Below are 18,176 nucleotides of genomic sequence, written 5' to 3'. Positions count from 1 at the left end.
TGTGAGATCATGACCTGAGCTGAAATCGAGTCGGATGTTTAACTGATGGAGCCTCCCAGGTGCCCCCTTGTTTTGTTTTGTTTTGTTTTCTCTCGCTTTTATATCTAAGTTCAGGGCAGAAAGGGATGTTCATGGGCATCAAGGTGGACTCCATGCTCATGGCTGTTCATTTTCCTTGGAGGCAGATACTGGGCGGGAGAAGTGGGATACAGGTGTCCTCTCATGCTTACTTGGCTGAGCCCCCCCAGGTGGATTTTAGTGGGGGGGGGGGTTACAGACAGTTCTCTAAACCAAAGTGTGGCAGAATCAACGGGATGCTTCTTAAGACTCCAATTGTCCCATCCTGGGCATTTCTGACTTAGTGGGACTGGGGAGGGGGCCTGAAGATGTGCATTCGTAGCAAGTTGCCAAGTGAAATTGACTCTGTGGGCCCAGGGGCCGTACTTGACCACAGTTCCTTTAGCCACACATCTGAATGCCTTTCCCGCAAGGGTACAGGTTCTCTTAACTTTGCCATCTGACTGCCCAGGGAGGGCTTGAAAACAGCAAGTGTATGTGTTTGATTTGACACCTCCCCTCTCGTAATTACTGTTTTTCTCTTGTTCCCCCTAGGATTCTTATGCTCGCTATTTAAAATCTCCAATCTATAAGGAAATGCTGGCCAAAGCTATTGAACCTCAGGAAACCACCAAGAGAAGGCAAGTGGGATGGACTGTAATTGCTGGTTTGCCTGCTGTTTTGTTTACAGAGAAGTGAGGGTCTTTTTCAGCCAAATGGTCATGAATGAGATGCTTGCTTGATGAAAATATTGGGAACTGGGAAGGATTTCGTAGGGGTATGATTGCCTCATTGGCTTCATAATGCCCTGAATTAACCCCGGCAAGATTTCCTTAGTAATTACTGCCCCTAAGTTTTGTTTCCCTTACTCTGGTTTGGAAAAGTTGTGATTATCAGACCGATAATTACCCTATGGCAAATGGAAGCATCTCATTGGTTTTTTAATTTGCTACCCTTCTTGGGGCGCCTGGGTGGCTCAGTCGGTTAAGCGTCCGATTTCGGCTTGGGTCATGATCTCACGGTTTGTGGGTTCGAGTCCCGAGTCAGGCTCTGTGCTGACGGCTCAGAGCCTGGAGCCTGCTTCGGATTCTGTGTCTCCCTTGCTCTCTGCCCCTCCCCTGCTCGTGTTCTGTCTCCCTCTCAAAAAGAAATAAACATTAAAAAATTTAAAATTTAAAAATTTTTAAAAAAGTTGCTATACTTCTTCACCTTGAAACTGATTTGTGGGAATTAAATTAGCTACATCCTTGTATCCTTGGAATGTCCTAAGACCTTAGAGAGCACAGCAGACTATGCCTCAAGAAAAATGGTGGACTGATGCGGAAAAACGACAGTGACATTCTAAGTGTTCTTGTTGTTCTAAGTGTTCTAAGTGTTCTTGTTGACTCCAGGGACTGCCTGTCAGCAAGTCCCCCGTTAACTGGTTCCTGCTCACTTCCTCCTTGGAGATGTGGATCATCCCAACTGGCAGAACCCTTGGGCAAAGGATGCAGTGTTCTGAAGGGCAGTTTGAACCCTTTTTCTGGAGGGGTAAAAGAACACTCTATAGGGAGGGACTGAAGATTCAAAAGAGTAACCAAATGACAGCATGAACAAAGTTGTGGGACTTTGGTGGGGGTTTTCTCAGTGACGGCACGTGGTCTGTTCATCCCTCTCCCCCCCCCCCCCCCCCCGCCCCCGCACCCCCCATGGTTAGTAAATGTTCCCCTGTTTGCAGGCTCAGCCCATGCTGGGCTCTTTTCCAGCGTCTCCAGTCAATTCAAAAGAGGGGTGGTTGGACGGGAGCCTTTATCAAAGGAGCTTAAAAAAAAAAAACCCAACTTAGTTTCATTCTTGAGGATAATGGCCCTGTTATAAAAAGGAGAGAAAAGAGGGCTTTGTGGTGCTATTCTTCTAGGTTTGCCCGGTAAGGAAGGGAGTTCAGTGTCCCTGGGGGCTTGAAAGCTTCTCCTTTAAGTCACAAGAAAGGAGCGTAATGGCTCCAGAAGTTCTGCCAGAGAGTAGTGGGGAAGGAAAGGAAGTCTTGTATACCTCTCTCCAGATGTTTTATAAGTAGGCAGCAGACCTGAGAAATCAACTGGCATCTTTTCTGGAGCATCCAGGGGGCCCTGAGGCCCCCGGTGCAGTGCTTATCTTGCCATGGGGAATGGTGGTCTGGTAATGGCCCTGTGAGTGAGGACACACGGGTGATGCTTTTGTAATGAGGGAAGCCCGGCCTGTCAGTGTGTGCGGGTTGCAGGGCGTGTGAGTTCGTCCCAGGGCTCGTGAGTGTCAGCCAATGTGTGAAACTTAATTTCTCTAGAATCCGTTAAATCGAGCTCCAAACTCCCCCTGGGCTGGGCTGGTGGGCGACCCAAGTTCAACCATGACTCACTGGTAAGGGAGCCGTCTTCTTCCCTCGCGTGGACGCCAGGGTTCTCCGGGCTTTTGTAGTCCAGAGGTTTGGGGAGGTCCTAGGTTTGAAGTCTACCATTGCTGCTGAAGTGCTTGTTTTCCAGGCATGGGGGTGGTTCAGCTGCTCGCCACTGCCTGCATCTGTCAGACGCCTGGAGCTTTGTCCTGGTCCCCAAGGCCATGGGAGACAGACTGGGGTCCCAAGAACCCATGTTTGACTTCTGGAGAGGTTCTGACTCACGTGGTGCATGCACAAAGTACCACCAGCCCAGCAACCCTCTCCAGGCCTCCCCCCGCGTTCTCTGCTGGTCCAGCCTGGCCCCCTTGGAGAGCCGGGCTCTTTCCCTCCTTCCCAGAGCCTTGGCTTTTTGAAAACAAATGCTCCCTCCACCCCCCCTCCCCCCAAGGCAAGAACCATTGGTCTTCCAGTATCAAACTCTCCTTGCCCCCTTCTTTCAGAGAGAGCCCATGGGAAGTTGACACATTGATTTCTAAACATTGTAGAAGGTACGTCGTCACCACGACAGGCAGTGTTCCACGCGCCTAGCCTAGGATCCGATGGCGGCTGGTCCTCACTCTGGTCCATCCTCCAAAGGGGGAGAAAGAGCTCAGGTCGAACACGCCTCTGAGGGCGCCCCCTTGGCGCTCACGAGGAGAATGAGGGAACGAGCCCAGATTCGGGTCCCGCAGCCCCGTCTCCCACCAGGTGCCACAGTGGCACAGCTGGGCGAGCTGTGTGGCTTTCCACCAACCACGGCCTTGTCCTTCCTTCCAGCTCCGGTCTCCCATTTATGCGACGCCACCTGCGTTCCAGCCCGAGCCCCGTCATCCTGAGGCAGCTGGAAGAAGAAGCCAAGGCTCGAGAAGCAGCCAATACGGTGGACATCACCCAGGTCATGAGCAAGCTGGACCGTAGGAGCCAACTCAAAAGAGAGCTGCCTCCTAAATAGATCTAGAATCCTTGGGGGCGGGGGCGTACGTGCAGGAGAGGCATGCAAAGAAAGGCAGAGTCAGAGTCTAGAGAATTCTATGCCCCGTTGCCGGGGGGAGGGGGGGGGGCGCAGCGGGGTCGCCAGGTGCGTGCCATAGCCCCCTGACCTCCTTCGGGGTGGACTTCACAATGTCACCGCAACTAGAGCTCCAGTTCGTGGGGGGGCAGGGGCAGCAGTGGGGGGCGGGGAGGTCACTTGACTCAGGTGCTGGGTGACTTACTTAGCGCGTACTTAGTAAGTACGAACTTGGCACTTACCCTCTTACCGAGGGGGTTCTTGGAGTGGGAAGCCCAAAGAAAACAGGCTGTTTTGTGTAGCACCGTTTGCTTTGGAAAATGAACGGGAAGACCGCCTCGTCCCCCAAGACATAGTTCTTTCAGGTACATTCGTTTCAAATAGCTTAATGGAGCTCCTCACCCTACCTCTCCGATGCAGACTCCGCTTCTAAAGCAGTCTGAGATGCCTCTGAGGCACTAGATGCAGGGTCCCCCCTAGATGCACTTCCCCTGGGCTTCTCTGTTACACCTTCTGGAAGGGTCCTGCTGAGACATTCCTGTTGAGCTTGTTCTTAGTCACGGTTGATGAGGGCTGGTGAGCTCCCTCCTTCCCTGTTGTCTCCCCACCGCCTGACACCCGCTGGGGGAATTAGTATGAAGGGCTAATTAGACTAATTAGACGAAGGACTCAGTCGGAAGCCTCCCGGGCAGTCAAGGTGAAATGGCCTTATGACGAAGGCCGTATCGTTTTGGATAAAGGAAAGGTGATGGTGACTTCATTCGTGGGAAGAGGGGTGGTAGACGGCTGGACATTTCCAAGACGAGTTAGGGTCAAAGATAATACTCTTTGGGATATTTTCTTTTATTTTTTTGTGGCGGGACAGGGAAGAGGGAGAGAGAGAATCCTAAGTAGGCTCCACATCTGGCTCAGAGCCTGATGTAGGGCTTGGTCTCAAGACTGTGAGATCATGACCTGAGGCGAAATCAAGAACTGGGTGCTTAACCGAATGAGCCACCCAGGCGCCCCTCCTTTGGATATTTTCTCGATGTTCGTGCTTCTCTCCTCTGTAGCCGTAGGCTAGGCCAGCCCTGTGGTCAGGGAGCAGGGAGAGGACAGTTCCCACTCTGACCTTGGGAGGCCTACAAGGTAATTCTGGAAGCTAGCCTTACCTCATACACCTGCGTGAGAACGCAAAGGCGACAGAGCAAGTCTGCGAGCAAGGGACCGACGTTACGCAGCAAAGGGACTCACTCCTTCAACACGTTTACTGAGTACCTACTACGTGCCAGGCAGTGGTGAATACCACGGCCTGGCCTCTGTCTCAGGAAGTTCATAGTCTAGGACTGACCAAAAATAACGAAGCCAATGGTATCGGCAGCTGTTGCCATGTGACAAACAAGATTAGAGCGTCACACGATAATCAGTGTTTATTGCTCCTGGGTATAGGGTCGTCTGTGTGGCTCTGCTGATCTTGGTGGAGCTCACTCCCATGCCTGGGGCCTTGACCTGTGGTGGCCTAAGCTGGGACGAGCGGAACGATTCTCCTCTGCTTCTCGTGCCTCTTGTCCTCCAACAGCCTGGCCGCGGCATGATCTGTGGTGATGGCGGGTTGCAAGGGAGTAAGTGGAAACACGTCAGAGTCTTGAGGTGTAGGCTTAGGCCTGGTTTTCCACCTCATTTCCTTGGCCGAATCAAGTTACCAAGCCAGCCTAGAATCAAGGGATGAGGAAATAAACTCTAGCCCTTCAGCGAGAGAAATGTTAAAGTCTTATCGCCACAGACGTGGAGACAGGGAGGGACGAATTGGAGCCGTCACTGTGACCAACAGCCCACACATATGATAAAACCTGTAGAGAGTGTTACAAAGGATGCGGATATGGTGCCCTGAGAGGGGAGAAGGGAGATGTGTGCGCTAAGGAGGCCTCTTCAAGGCGGTCACGGAGAAGCAGAGGTGGAGCGAAAGCGGCCACACAAAGAATGTGGGCAGGCAGGGAGAACTTTCCAGGCCGACGGGACTGCATGCGTGAAGGCCCATTGGGGAAAGTGCCTCGGGGTGAACTGTAAGGCCAGGTGGATGGAGCCTGGTGGGCGTGGGGCATATGGTGCAACACAAGGTTAGAGAGGTGGGCGAGGCCAGGTCACTGGGGACGTTTTAGGCCATTGTAAGGAGTCTACAGCTCTTGGTTTCATGTCAGTGAATTGATTCCATTACTCTCTCCATTTTCCCTAGTCGTAGACTAGTTTAAACTCCGAAAGAACAAGCTGAGGTGTGCTTTTGGTCATCTCTCTTTTGGAGAATGTTGGAAGTTTTCCGATGCAGGGAGGGCATCCCGAGAAGGAATTTCAGGTGATGGCCGTGGTAAATGGAATGACACAGGACAGGGGCTGCGTTTGCCCAGGATCACTCTGAAACCTGATGGGTTCTGCAGAAACGTGTCTTACCTGAGTGGATGAATGAAAGGAGGAAGGAAGGAAGGGAAAGAGCCCTGGATTTGGAGAAGGCCTCTTGGTCTCTGGTTCTGCCACCAGCCATGTGGTCTTGAACAAGTCACTTATGATCTCTGCTTCCTGATTTGTGAAGTGAGGGGTTAGGGCCAGAGCCACGCTTCTTGAAACAGACTCTGTGAGTTCCAGGAGGGTACCCCGCCTGGGGCCTCAGTTTTGCTTGAAGATTTGGAATGGGAGGACACTTAGGTAATTTTAGATATTTTTTTTGCATTAAAAGCATCATGAATATAGTATGAATTAGAATGCAAAACGTACATGAATTTTTTAAGATAAAAATTGAGACATCAAAGACGTTTCATGCTTGGCTGTGGCAGGTTTAGGCTTTACCCTCAGACTCCTGGGAGAGGATGTTTACCCGGCTCTCCTGCTGTTTGTCCTACTTTCCTGGGAAAGTTTGAGAAGCACAAAACCAGAGAGATGCGCCGTCCCTCCTGGTTACCCCCTGTGAGCTGGGACCACATACCCGTCTCAATGGCGGTGAGGATGGCAGGACGTCCAACACATCAGGAGTTCCGCAGGCTACAAAGTGTATCGTGTTTGTGACTCAGCCGTCCACCTCCCACAAGTGAGATGTCTCCCACCCTCCGGCAGGCTCCCAGGGGCTCCGTATCAGGCACAGAGTAGATACACCACACGTATTAATGGAAGCCTTCTCAACGTCAGACACACGGGGACCCCGCAATCTAATGAGAGGCACAGGGATGTAAACAGGGCCGGTTATCACTCTTTAACGGATAAATGCATAAATAAGGAAGCCGGAGAAATGCATCTGAAGGAGGGTAGGAGATAAATGGCTTCGCTCCTGGATAGCAGCAGCCATGTTCCACACGTTTCTAAACACCTTTTCTGTGTAAGAACCGGTGATGGCTGCTGGGACAGGTACAGAAACGGGCAAGAGGTTCTCTGCCCTCCAGGGGCTGGCATCGATGCCTAGATGCAAATGGCTGCAACGTGAGACGGAACGGGATCGAGGCTGAGTGTGGCACACCAGAAGAGCACAGAGATGGGAGAGGATTGTCTGGCCTGGAGGCCTGGGGGGGAATCCACCAGGAGAGTCTCGTGTTTGGTAGTAAAGGAGCCCAGGTCCCTGTCCAGTTTTGAGGTTTTGTAAGAGTGTCGGCCGCTGGGCCCCAGCAGGTGACAGCTGTTCCTGGGGGCTTTGTTTCTGTGTGTCAAACATAACAGTGGCCCCCGCAGGGTCTGTCTCGATCTCAGATAGCATCAAAAATAGTATTTATTTGGACAGTATTATCGATATATTTAAATGATTGTGATAGTTTCTGTTTTCTGTGTACTTAGGCACCCTCTTGATTCCTCAATGGCATGCTTTAAACAGCTTGAGTTTCTCCACCTATGGTGGTGCATCTCTTATGCTAGAATATAAATCATGCTGTAAAGCGCCAGGATTTCCTTGGTAGAATTTCGTCTTCAAGCTTGGTTTTTAGAGAAAGGACTGCTCTTCTTGTGAGGGTTGTGGTAATACGAGGGCTAGGGACAAGAAAATACAAGAAGAGTACGTAAGGTAATGCCTGGCATATAATAAACGCTCAATAGATGCTAGCTGCTGTTACCTTGGTCACAACCATCGTCACTGTCGCCATCACCACCATTTATCACCAACACCGTCACTGTCGTCATCTGCATCATCACCACCATTCTTAGTCGCGTACGGTCTTCCTTGCACCTGTCGGTGTTCGTCCAGTACGGTGATCCATTATTCTTTACTATTCCGGGCATTCCCTCGGGTGCATTTTTAGCTTTGTTGACTTAAACCGTCTCACTTCTCTGCTCTCTCAGAGTCTTGCAGTGTGGGCCGCTCAGCTCTTCAGGGACCATCAGGATATATTTGAAGGGAGGAGGGTGGGCCATTGATGTCATGCGCTCTATGAGTCTGTCCAAGTTTTGTGGCTAAAGCAAGGGTCTGTTCAAGATGGTAAGGCTGTGCCACACACGAGATGGCGGGTAGGAGAAATGATGTGTCCACCCTTGTGGAATTGTTTCCACGGAGCCAACTTTGCTTATTTGCTTTTGGAGGCAGTGGGCGAGGGGAAAGCAAGGAGGGACCGGAGAGGGTGCTGTGCACACTGCATGCTGAACCTGAATGTGGCTTAGGAAGCAGGAGTTCAGGGGGCCACAAGGACCCCTTCAGATTCTCAGCCAGTTTCTAGACAGAAGACGAATCGCACCTCTTTGCACTTATCTGCCTTGCCTGCCATTAAAAAGCCTACGATTGTGACGTCATGTCAATGTATCCACTCCATTCCACGCTCTTTCCCCGTGTCACTCCCTTGCCTAATAAAACAGAGCTCTCAGAGCTTCACCGTGTCTCCGTGTGTCACATTTCTTTGCCACGTGCCTTGCATGCCGCTGCTTTGCTGTGTCACACCAAGGGTGGGCGTGGCGTGGGCTGGAGGGGCCAGGTCTCTGTGGGAGGGGCCAGAGTCCTGGTGGGAAGGGGGTAAAAAAGGCCTTCCCGCTTTGGGTGTCCGGGGCCGATGGGGTCAATGGCTATTTTCCCAGAAGAAAGGACCTTCTCAGGCCAGGTGAGTAGAGCAGGACAGTGGCCACTCCTCACCTGTCTTGTCATTCATTCTGGAAAAGAAAGTGATGGGGGAGAAGAGGAGGGTGGGGAGGAGGGCACAGAATTAAGGAGGGCAGTAAATGGGAGTGGCCTGTCCTGTCATAAGCTGTGCGATCTTGGTCAAGTTGTCATCTCCACGAGGCTCAGTTTCCTAATCTGTAAAGTGGGGATTATAATGACTTTATCACAGATTCTGAGGAAGTGGGATTCAAGAGAATGAACCGGAGGTAGGGTGTCCTCAGTCAGTTTATTCTCTCACCAAAGCCTATTGCCTAGTTTTGGTGTCTCAGCCTGCTCTCCAGGACCCCAGGTCCCATCTGAACCCCACAGGCAACGGGATGGCCTTATGGATCAGTAGGCAAAGCAGGGGGCTTTGGGGTTTCACGCTCCTCGGATGGGATTCTCATTCTGTGTTAGTTATCTACTGCCGTGCAATGAAACAGCGCACACACAGCTGTTTGTTAGCGCACCGATGGCCAGGTGAGGCTGGGCCGGGCCCCCTGCTCACGGTCTCACACCCAAGGTCACACCAGGCTGTCGTGTTCCTATCTGGAGGCTCTTACGAAGAACCTACTTCCAATCTCTTTGAGGTTGTTGTGGAGACTCAGTTTGTCACTGTAGGACTCAAGGCCCCAGTGTTTTTGTTGGCCGTTAAGCTGATGGCTGCACCCAGCTCCTAGAAGCTGCCCTATCCCTCGTCCTGTGTCCCCTCTGTCCCACCTTCAAAGCCAATCCTGGAGAATTTCCCCTTTGTTGAATCCCTGTCGTGCTTCAAACCTTGTCTGACGTCTGCCCCTGGTCTGTGACTCAGATCTGAAGGGTTCGTGTGATGAGGTCAGGCTCACCCAGATAATCCTTTGTTGAGGTCACCTATGCCATATCACATCACCTGAGCACGGAGTGGCTGTCGTGTGCCATTTCTGGTTCATACCCACACTGGAAGACGGGGGCAGGAATGTTAGTGGCCACCTTCGTGTTGTACATATCACTGTCCCTGTTGGCTGTGAGAGCCTTGGGATGGCAATGAGCCCGTCTAGACCTCAATTTTCTGGATACTAGATAATATGCTAGATTACCTACCATAGAGCAGATGCTTAAGAAGTTACAGGGCCAGACCCTTTCACCTAACCGTTGTCTCCCAAACCCTTAATGAGGGCCCAGCTTTCTCCTTTATTGCTCTTCTGGTCAGCAGACTGTGTCCTAAGTAGAGACCCCTTTCCCTATAGAAGGACGGTGTTAGAAGCATGGCGTGGGGCTCCTCAAACTGGACATAACAAAACCGTGACCTCGGGTGTTTGTTAGAAGATGCTTTCCCTGGGTTGCGTCCCCCCGAGATTCTCCTTCAGTGGGTCTGGGTGGGGTTGGGATCCACACTTGCAACATCACCCTGGGTGATCCCGGGGTGCGCTGATGGGCAGGCCATCCTGAGACGGCCAGCTAGCTGTTACACGTGCAGACTCGGCTGTCCACGGGCCCGGCTTCAAAGCCCGCCCTGTCCCCGGTGGCCTGTCCTTGGGGCTCGGTTTTCGAAGCATTAGTTTCCTCGTCTGTAAAATGGGCATAGTAAGAGCTGGTGGCCTTACTGAGCGGCTTTGGGAAGTGAGTGCGATGATCCACAAAACGGGCTCAGCCTCGACCCTCACGTTTCCTGAGTTCTCGCTGCGTGTTAAGGCCAGGAGTTTTGATTTCGTATGTTAACCCTGGGGCCCCAGGTCCGGGCCTTGGCTCTGGTTTGTGGGCCTGTGGAGGCCTGAGCAGAGGCACTGTACCAGTGGCTCTCAGCTGCTGTTTCAGAATGGAATCGAACTTGAACTTCAGGGAGCTGGTGGGGGAGAATGGAGGCCGTCCCCCCTCTGTCCCCCACGGCAAAGACTTCTGTGGCCTCCTGGCCTTTCTTTTCCTCTAAAAGCTGTCCTTGGATGTGCCTGCCCCTTTCTCTTCCGGCTGGGACCAGCACACTCAGGGGACCTGGAAACCAGGCCATACCCCATAGAAGCCAGCAGCCTCCAGCTCAGCGCCCGGAGCTGCCCTCCCTCGGCCCCGGGGCAGTGCCCAGGCCCCCGGGGCAGGCAGGTTTCTCTAAGCTGGGCGTCGTGTGGCTGTGCCAGTTTCAAAGAGGGTTTGTTCTTCACTGAAGTCCTTTCCAGTTCTCTCTCGGAGGCAGTGATGGCCCAGCTGTCCCAGAGGGTCCCCCTTCCCCGCCAGGACTGGGCTTTGACACGGTGAGAGGCCACAGCAGGCCTTTAGGACGGGGCATGACGAACGGGGCCGATGGGCCCTCGGACACCCATCTGTGGAGGGAAGAGCGGTGACAACAGAGGGGTGACAGCAGAGAGCCTCCCTGAAAATTCCAACTTTAACTTTGTCAGCTCAGACCAAGCTCTCCTGGGCCTCTTTGCTGAAAACCTGCTGGTCCAGCACTCCTGCCCCTCCCCCCTCCCGCTCCTTGACTCTGGGGCCACGGGAGCCCAGGGAGGTTGGGATGCTCCCCTTCTCCAGCGATGAGCCCACGACGCCCACTCTGCCTCCCCTCCCGGCCACCCTGTTCTGCCGCGGGAGGCACGGCCAGTGCGGGGGCTTGGCGACCCCCAAGGCGTGGCCAGTTGGACACGGGGTCGGGGCTCAGGACGAGGTGGGGTGGTCTCAAGCCTGGAGGAGTGAGCAGGGTCCGGGCTGGGGCTTCTCGTGTCACCTCCACTGCTCTGTTAAAAGTGTCCTCGGGCTGGGAACTAAGGACAGAGAAAGGATGCATGGCATCTGGCGGGTCCTAAGCATTGTTTGCTGGGGGACGGGGGTTCAGGGCAGTTGGAAAGCCAGTCTGGCCTCACCCCAGCATCCCAGGCCCGGCAAAGGTCAGCCTGGATGCAAATGTCCAGCTCCAGGCACCGTGGCCAGGGCTCGGGGACCGGCGGGCCCCTTGACGGGAGGCCCGTGTGTGGCTGGGCCGTCATCACAGGGGGCTCCGGGCCCCTTTCCCAGCTCCCCTGTGGGTCCGCCACACCAGGCCGTGCTCCAGGCGCTGGAGGGGGCTAAGTCAGCAGAGGGCTGTGTCCCTGAGCCCCCATGACTCACCCTGAACTCTCTCTTTCCTTGTCTGCAGCCGGGCCAGCACACCGCTCCCAGCCCCCACCTGGCCGTGTACACAGGGACCTGCGTGCCCCCGTCTCCTTCGGGTCCCTTCTCCCCCTCCTGCCGCTCCCCCAGGATGCCTTTCCCCTCGCCGGGCCGCTTCATCCGGAGGCCCAGCAGCACCATCTGCCCCACGCCTATGAGGGTGGCCTCGGAGAGCTCCGAGCAGACGGGGGCCGCTGGTGCCTCCGGGGCCTGCCCGGGGCCCTCCGACACCGCCGGGGGTGAGGCCTCGGCCGAACACCCCTGGGTCCGGCCCAAGGCCCGCGTGGCTCTGTCCTTCAGCAGGTTTCTGAGACGGGGCTGTTCGGCTTCCCCGGTCTTTGCCAGGCTCTCGCCCAAGTGCCCGCCCGTGTCCCACGGGAAGGTGCAGCCCCTGGGGGACGTGGGCCAGCAGGTGTCACGGCTGAAATCCAGGAGAGTAGCAAAGTAAGAACCGGAAGGGATCGTGCTGTGTGTGAGCGCAGGGGCACATTTGTCCCTGTGCGAGCATACGTGTTTGCACATTTGCCTGCATGGGAGCATGCGCGTGTGCATATGTCTCTGCATGAGTGCGCGTGCACGCATGTCTGTGTGTGTGTGTGTGTGTGCGCACGTGTCTGTGTGTGCGTGTATGTCTGTGCTGGGTACCGAGGCCATGGGCTTGAGCACGGTCTAGAACTGGGGGTGGGGGGGTGAGTAATGAGGATTCTGGGTTAGCAGACACGACAAGAGGGCTGTTTGGCCGCTGGATAGTTTCCAGAAACTCAGCGTTGCCCTCGCCTGCTTCCTGAGAAAGAAAAGGAACGGGAGTCTTTCTTTTCCACCTTTTCCCCCTTCTGTGCTCCACCCAGCCTGCCCCATCCCCAGAACGTCAGTCTAATGAATCCATTGCACTTTTTTTTTTAAAGTTATTTATATACTTTGAGAGAAACAGAGAGAGAGGAGAGGGAGTAAGCGGGGGAGGGGCAGAGAGAGTCCCAGGCAGGCTCCACACTGCCAGCTGGGAGCCCACGCGGGGCTCGAACCCACGAACCGTGAGACGGTGACTTGAGCCGAAACCGAGTCAGGTGCTTAACCGACCGAGCCACCCAGGCGCCCCAGATCCATTGCACTTTTAAAGGGCAGGAAGGGTCAGTGGCAGCGGTGGGAACCAGAGGTGGTGGGGGCCGGAGCCTCCTGCCTTCAGTGCCCTCGCCTCGCCTCCCCCCTCCCGCATACACCTGCAGGCTCTCAGAGGGGCCTGCGGGGATTCCTGCTTCTACAGGTGTTTCTGTGAAAATGACCGTGCCCAGTCTCCCCCGAGAGGTGGCCCCTCTCAGCTCCATTTTGGGTGTAAGCCTGAGTTCTGAGAACCCCAAGCGCCTGGAAGCAGGTCACCGGGGGCAGCACAAAGGCTCCGAGGGGGTGCACGCCAACTGCTGGACCAACGGCAGAAAGAAAAGTTGTAGACGGTGCAAAACTGAGAATCAGCCCCCCGCCTCTATTTGGTTTTCGGGAGACAGTCAGGGGTATCCCTGCACCAACCAACACGCTCCTGTTGGTTGCTCCATCCATAACAATTCGAGCCCCCCCAACATGAAAATAAAGCATCTTTTGAATGAGCCTGAGTCCAGCAGAGAAACAGGAGTCCCCTTCTACCCCCAGTGAAAGAGATCCGCAGAGCCGGTCGCGGCACACGAAGCTTTTGGCAGGCACACCTGGGTGTCACTCTCCTCCGGGGACGTCAGGGTGAGCTGAGGATTTGGTGTCCCTTCTGTCCCTATGCACTTGCCTGTCTTTTGTGCCTGAAGCTTTTTCCAGATCAAAATGGACGTGCCTACACAGAGTGGGACCTGCCTGATAGACTCGGAGGACACCGGGACAGGAGAGTCGGGTGACCGGGCCGAGGAGAAGGAGGTCATCTGTCCCTGGGAGAGCGTGGCCGAGGGGAAAGCTAGCTGAGCCGGGGGCGCTGGACCAAGAAGACGCTCCCAGCAGACCCTGCCAGATGGGGCCACGGGCTCTCGAACCCAAGTGCATTTCGATCACATTTGGGGCCTGGAGAGAGAAGACGGGATGGATTGTGGGCAAGCGTGCACTGGCTGGGGTCCCGATGGCCGATTCCCACCCTCCCTCCTGACCTTCCCTTCCTTGGGCAGAAGAAAGGCATGTGGACCAGAGGACCTTACTCGCTGCCTTAAAACCGATAAGAGGTTAACTTGTGAGAGTCTCTTGGCCTGGGATGTTAGTGTGCGTCTGGTTTTATTAGCTATGAGCTACTGTTTATCAGTTTATGGGTTCAATTCATCTCTCCTTTGGTTTTAGAGACAAAGGGACACCGAGTCGCTTTTAGGAACTCCCTCCCTGGCTACATTGGTTTGTGCATGTTACTTCTATCAACAGAGCTCCCCAGAGTGCGGCATCGTGCACGAAGGGGGTGTCGGGGAAAGGCATCTTTCTAGAATGAGCAGGTGTGTTGTTCGCATCCACCAAGAAGTAGAAACAAGATGGGATTAGCTGGGCAGGGGGTTTATTGGGGGAAACACCTGGGAAGGATAAAGAGAGCGATCTGGAGAAGGAGGTAGGGGCCTTCAGACCAAGTGCCTGGCTGGCCTCTGGGGAAGGAAGGGCAGGTTTGGAGAGTCTCATATGGCAGTGTGGTTCCAAGTGAGTTTTGGCCTTGCCATTGGGGTGTCCTTGACGCGGAGTGACTAGGTCTGGCAAGAACGGTTCTGCCTTCTCACCTCCACCATGCAAGGTCATTGGCTGGGAGCGCCTGAGGGGGAAGCCCGGCCCCAGCACGGACACGCTGCTGGCCATCGGTCCATCCACTCCCTGCAGCAGGGGCTCTGAGCACGCACGTTCATGTCTGCGGCATGCAACCCGGTAGGCGCTTCTGGAGGCTTAGGCCTCGGTGCACCCCCACCTCTTCTCATAGTCATTTACTCAACTGGTATGTGTTGAGCCCTTGCTTTGTGCCAGGCACTGTGCTAGGCCCCGGGGATGCAGTGGTGGGTGAGCCTCCTTGCCTCCTTGAATTCATCTAGAGCCGTGGCTCTCAACCTGGGACAACTTTGCCCCTGGGGGACACTGAGCAGCGTCTCAAAAACATTTTTGGGGTGTCAGGACTAGTGCGGGGAACGCTGCTGGCCTCTAAGCGGGTGGAGGGCAGGCAGCGACACCAAACATTCTGCAAACGGGATAGTCCTCTACCCCTCCACAACGAAAGATTCTCTTGTCCAAATCAACAAGTGCCACTGTTGGGAAATCCCCGAAGAGAGGGTGCAGGTGATTCCCTGGGCTGCTGGACACGGGCCTCTTGTCATTGGTTTCTGCCCCCAAGCCCTGAGCTGCTGCCTGAGAGTGTTCTGCTGGGATTATAATTGGATTCGGGGGTGGGTCGATATTAAGGACTACATCGTCAAAAACGCTTCTTCGAAGTTGCATGGCAAGTTCTCACGGGAAAAAGATTTTTCGAGTGGGTTGCCAGACCATTCATTATCCCCCTCCCCCGAATTCTCAGCTTCATCACATTCTGATTAGTAGAGAAGAGCCCCTCACTTGCTTTTAACGTGGGACAATTTACCTTATTCAGTCCATAAATAAGCCCCCCGGGGGCTACTGAGTCATCTGTCTTGACGCTTCTAGAAATGAACGGTGGCTAGGGGCACGGCCAAAACCTGGACTTGCTGACCACGCAAGGAAGCGCAGATGATTTAATTCTGAAAGAGCGTGTCATTTTACATTCTGTGGGGTCCACTCCTTTGGGCTCACAAGAGTTACTCATGTGGGGATGAGGAAACTTCTCTCCTAGAGAGCACACAACGCGGGCTGGCTCTGTCTTGGAAGGCGAGTGGGTCAATGAACTTGATGTCTTTATTTGCGAAGCTGGTCTAAAACGAGATTACAGGCACAACCCATACCTTTAATGTACCAGCAACCATTGTGCCTAGACTGTAAACTGGGGTTATGGGGCTCCACTCTGAAGCCCCCAGGGTCCTTGACCAAGACCGTATGGACCTTCAGCATCAACTATCCAAGGCTGCGGGATTCCCTGATGGGATTAGGTGAGGTCCCGGCTAAAGTGCTGTAACAAAGAGACCCCAGGAGGAAGGAAGTGGTTCAAACATGAAGGAGTTTGACTCTACCATGTAATTGCCCAAAGGCAGGAGGCATTTCATGGTGACTGGATTCCAGGGAAGAGAGGAAATCCAGGGGCCAATGTAAATATTTTTAACCTTGTTGCCTCACCCATCCCCTAGTGATTGGCATGATTATTCTCCACCTTGTCTGGACCGAAACTATTACCCAGTCTTGGTGGAGGGAGTGGAAAGTATAGTAGAAAAGGAGAGAATGTGGGAGGTGGGGCAAGAGGAGCTGGGAGTGGCTGATCAGTTTGTATTTGGCCAAACGTTTGGTCAATATCTGTAAAATGCATCTCTGCTCTATTCTATGGTTGGGTGGCTTTTCCTTCATTGAGAATGCAAACCTCCTAGGCGCCCAACACCAGGTGCAGTAGAGTAAAACCACGGTGTGCGAGATAATTCGTTCTGGAAACATGCTTGTCATCCAAAGTACTTGGATATCAAAGCGAATTTCCCCGTGAGAAATAATGGACACTCAGATGATTCGTTCCACAGCCCCAAAATATTCATATGCAAATGACTACAGCACTGTCATATAATGCAAAATAATAAAGAAAATACAAAATATAAATAAACAAATTAACTTGCACTTGCCTTTGAAAACCTTCGTGGCTGGTGTGAGGGAGACAAGAGAGAGGAGGGTTATTGTGCAGGACGACTTTCACTGTCACTAATGGAATCACTGCTCTCTATTGGCTCCATGGAATCTTCTTCTGAATGGGGACCATTGCATACACTGGCACGGATGTTGACCAGACTACAGTATTAAGAAACTCTTGTCCTATACTGTATTTTTTTAAAAAATTTTTTTAACGTTTATTTATTTTTGAGACAGAGAGAGACAGAGCATGAACGGGGGAGGGTGAGAAAGAGAAAGAGGGAGACACAGAATCTGAAACAGGCTCCAGGCTCTGAGCTGTCAGCACACAGCCCGACGCGGGGCTCGAACTCACGGACTGTGAGATCATGACCTGAGCCGAAGTCGGCCACTCAACCAACTGAGCCACCCAGGCGCCCCTGTCCTATACTGTATTTAAGGTAACTGGCAATCAGGCAGCAGAGGAAAGGGTCTCTATCTGCAGGCAGCCTGACCTAGGATGAACCAAAGTATTCCTCAGCTTACTCTTGTCCGGAAAAGCAGAGGACTGTCCATAGGTGCTGTGAAGTGACAAAAAATACACCAGTGCCAGTCGTGGGCACCTTCCAACGTCCTGAAAAACCACTGATTTCTGCCAAACACCACGGCCTGAGACCGAGCATCCAAGCATGGGAGACGATCACCCACAATCCCTCAGTGAGTGAGAGAGAGAGAGAGAACCACTGGCTCAGTTGTGATCACGTGACGTTCGGCTACTTGTATTGCAAGACCTCACTCGTTGATCAAGTTAAAATTTATTAGAAAAGTTTGCTCGTCTTGCAGGACACTCACAGAACAAGTTACTTGCAACCCAAGGTTTTATTGAATTAAGAGTGAAGTTGATTCTCTCAGGGACCTCTGTTATTGTTCAGAAGCAAGTAGGGGGAAGTCAGATCTCCGGGTCACTGGTGGACACGGGACTACGGGATACGTGAGTCCTGCCCCAGCCCTGTCCAGCATGGGACGGCTCCTTGATTCCTTCACCTGTGAGCTGGCAGCTGATAATTGGACCTCTGCCATAGGGTTATTTGAAGATATGTATGTAAAATGCACATACAAATGTCTGCCTGTGCAGAACTTTGTAGGGTGCAAGAAGGAAACATCTTTATCCATCACCCCCTCCCCATCCACTTCTCCCTGTAAACCCCCACTGTGAGTTATTTTTGTTTTCCAACCCTGGATGAAAGCTCTGGCGAGCCCCGTAACTTCTCTGGTCCCTTTCAGATAATAAATTCTCCGAGCACGATCAGAGACAAGGGCCATCTCAATTTAGCTCTGTCCGCACGCCATTCAGACTCTTGTGTGCTGAGCAAAACTCAGAAGTTCATCCAAAGGCAAAACTTCTCTCCTCCAGTTTGAGCTGAGCCGGTTTGGGGAAAGGGGTCAACTCCTTCTCTCTTGCCTTCCTTGCTTTGCTTTTCTTCTTCTCCACCCAACGTGTAGCCTGTGGCTCCCGGAGGCGTGGGCCGGAGAGCCAGGAAGTTCTTAGTTGACTCACACAAAAACCACCGGTCATGGTACATGCTGGGATTCCCCCATTGGCTCTCACTCAGGTGGGGTTTTCCTAGATTCTTGGGCCCTTCTGGCCTCAGCCTCCTTGGTCAGAAGGAACCCTGAGTGTCCTCCAGCCGGCTGCACGAGGAACTCATCCCACGGCCCACATCTCAGCTGTGGTCACGTCCTCAGTTGCCTGGGGCGAGATTCAAATGACTGTGCACCCATCTCGCTTCGGTGTAGACTCTTCAGATCCTGGCATCCTTGCCCCAACGGGGTGG

The 18,176-nt window shown here is 53.4% G+C and overlaps 1 protein-coding gene across 1 annotated transcript in view; it reads left to right on the top strand.

Moving 5' to 3' along the window:
- Nucleotides 1-13,689, top strand: part of RGS9 (regulator of G protein signaling 9) — a 69,691-nt gene extending 56,002 nt beyond the window's left edge. The window contains exons 16-19 of the mRNA XM_042915999.1: nt 613-698; nt 3,227-3,344; nt 11,630-12,087; nt 13,431-13,689. Coding sequence (XP_042771933.1) covers nt 613-698; nt 3,227-3,344; nt 11,630-12,087; nt 13,431-13,581 — 813 coding nt within the window. The 3' untranslated portion in view covers nt 13,582-13,689. The remainder of the gene's footprint in view (nt 1-612; nt 699-3,226; nt 3,345-11,629; nt 12,088-13,430) is intronic.
- The last annotated feature ends 4,487 nt before the right edge of the window (nt 13,690-18,176 follow it).

Source organism: Panthera leo, chromosome E1 (genome assembly GCF_018350215.1).
Source record: "Panthera leo isolate Ple1 chromosome E1, P.leo_Ple1_pat1.1, whole genome shotgun sequence".
NCBI lineage: Eukaryota > Metazoa > Chordata > Mammalia > Carnivora > Felidae > Panthera > Panthera leo.
This window is presented reverse-complemented; position numbering and strand designations above follow the sequence as displayed.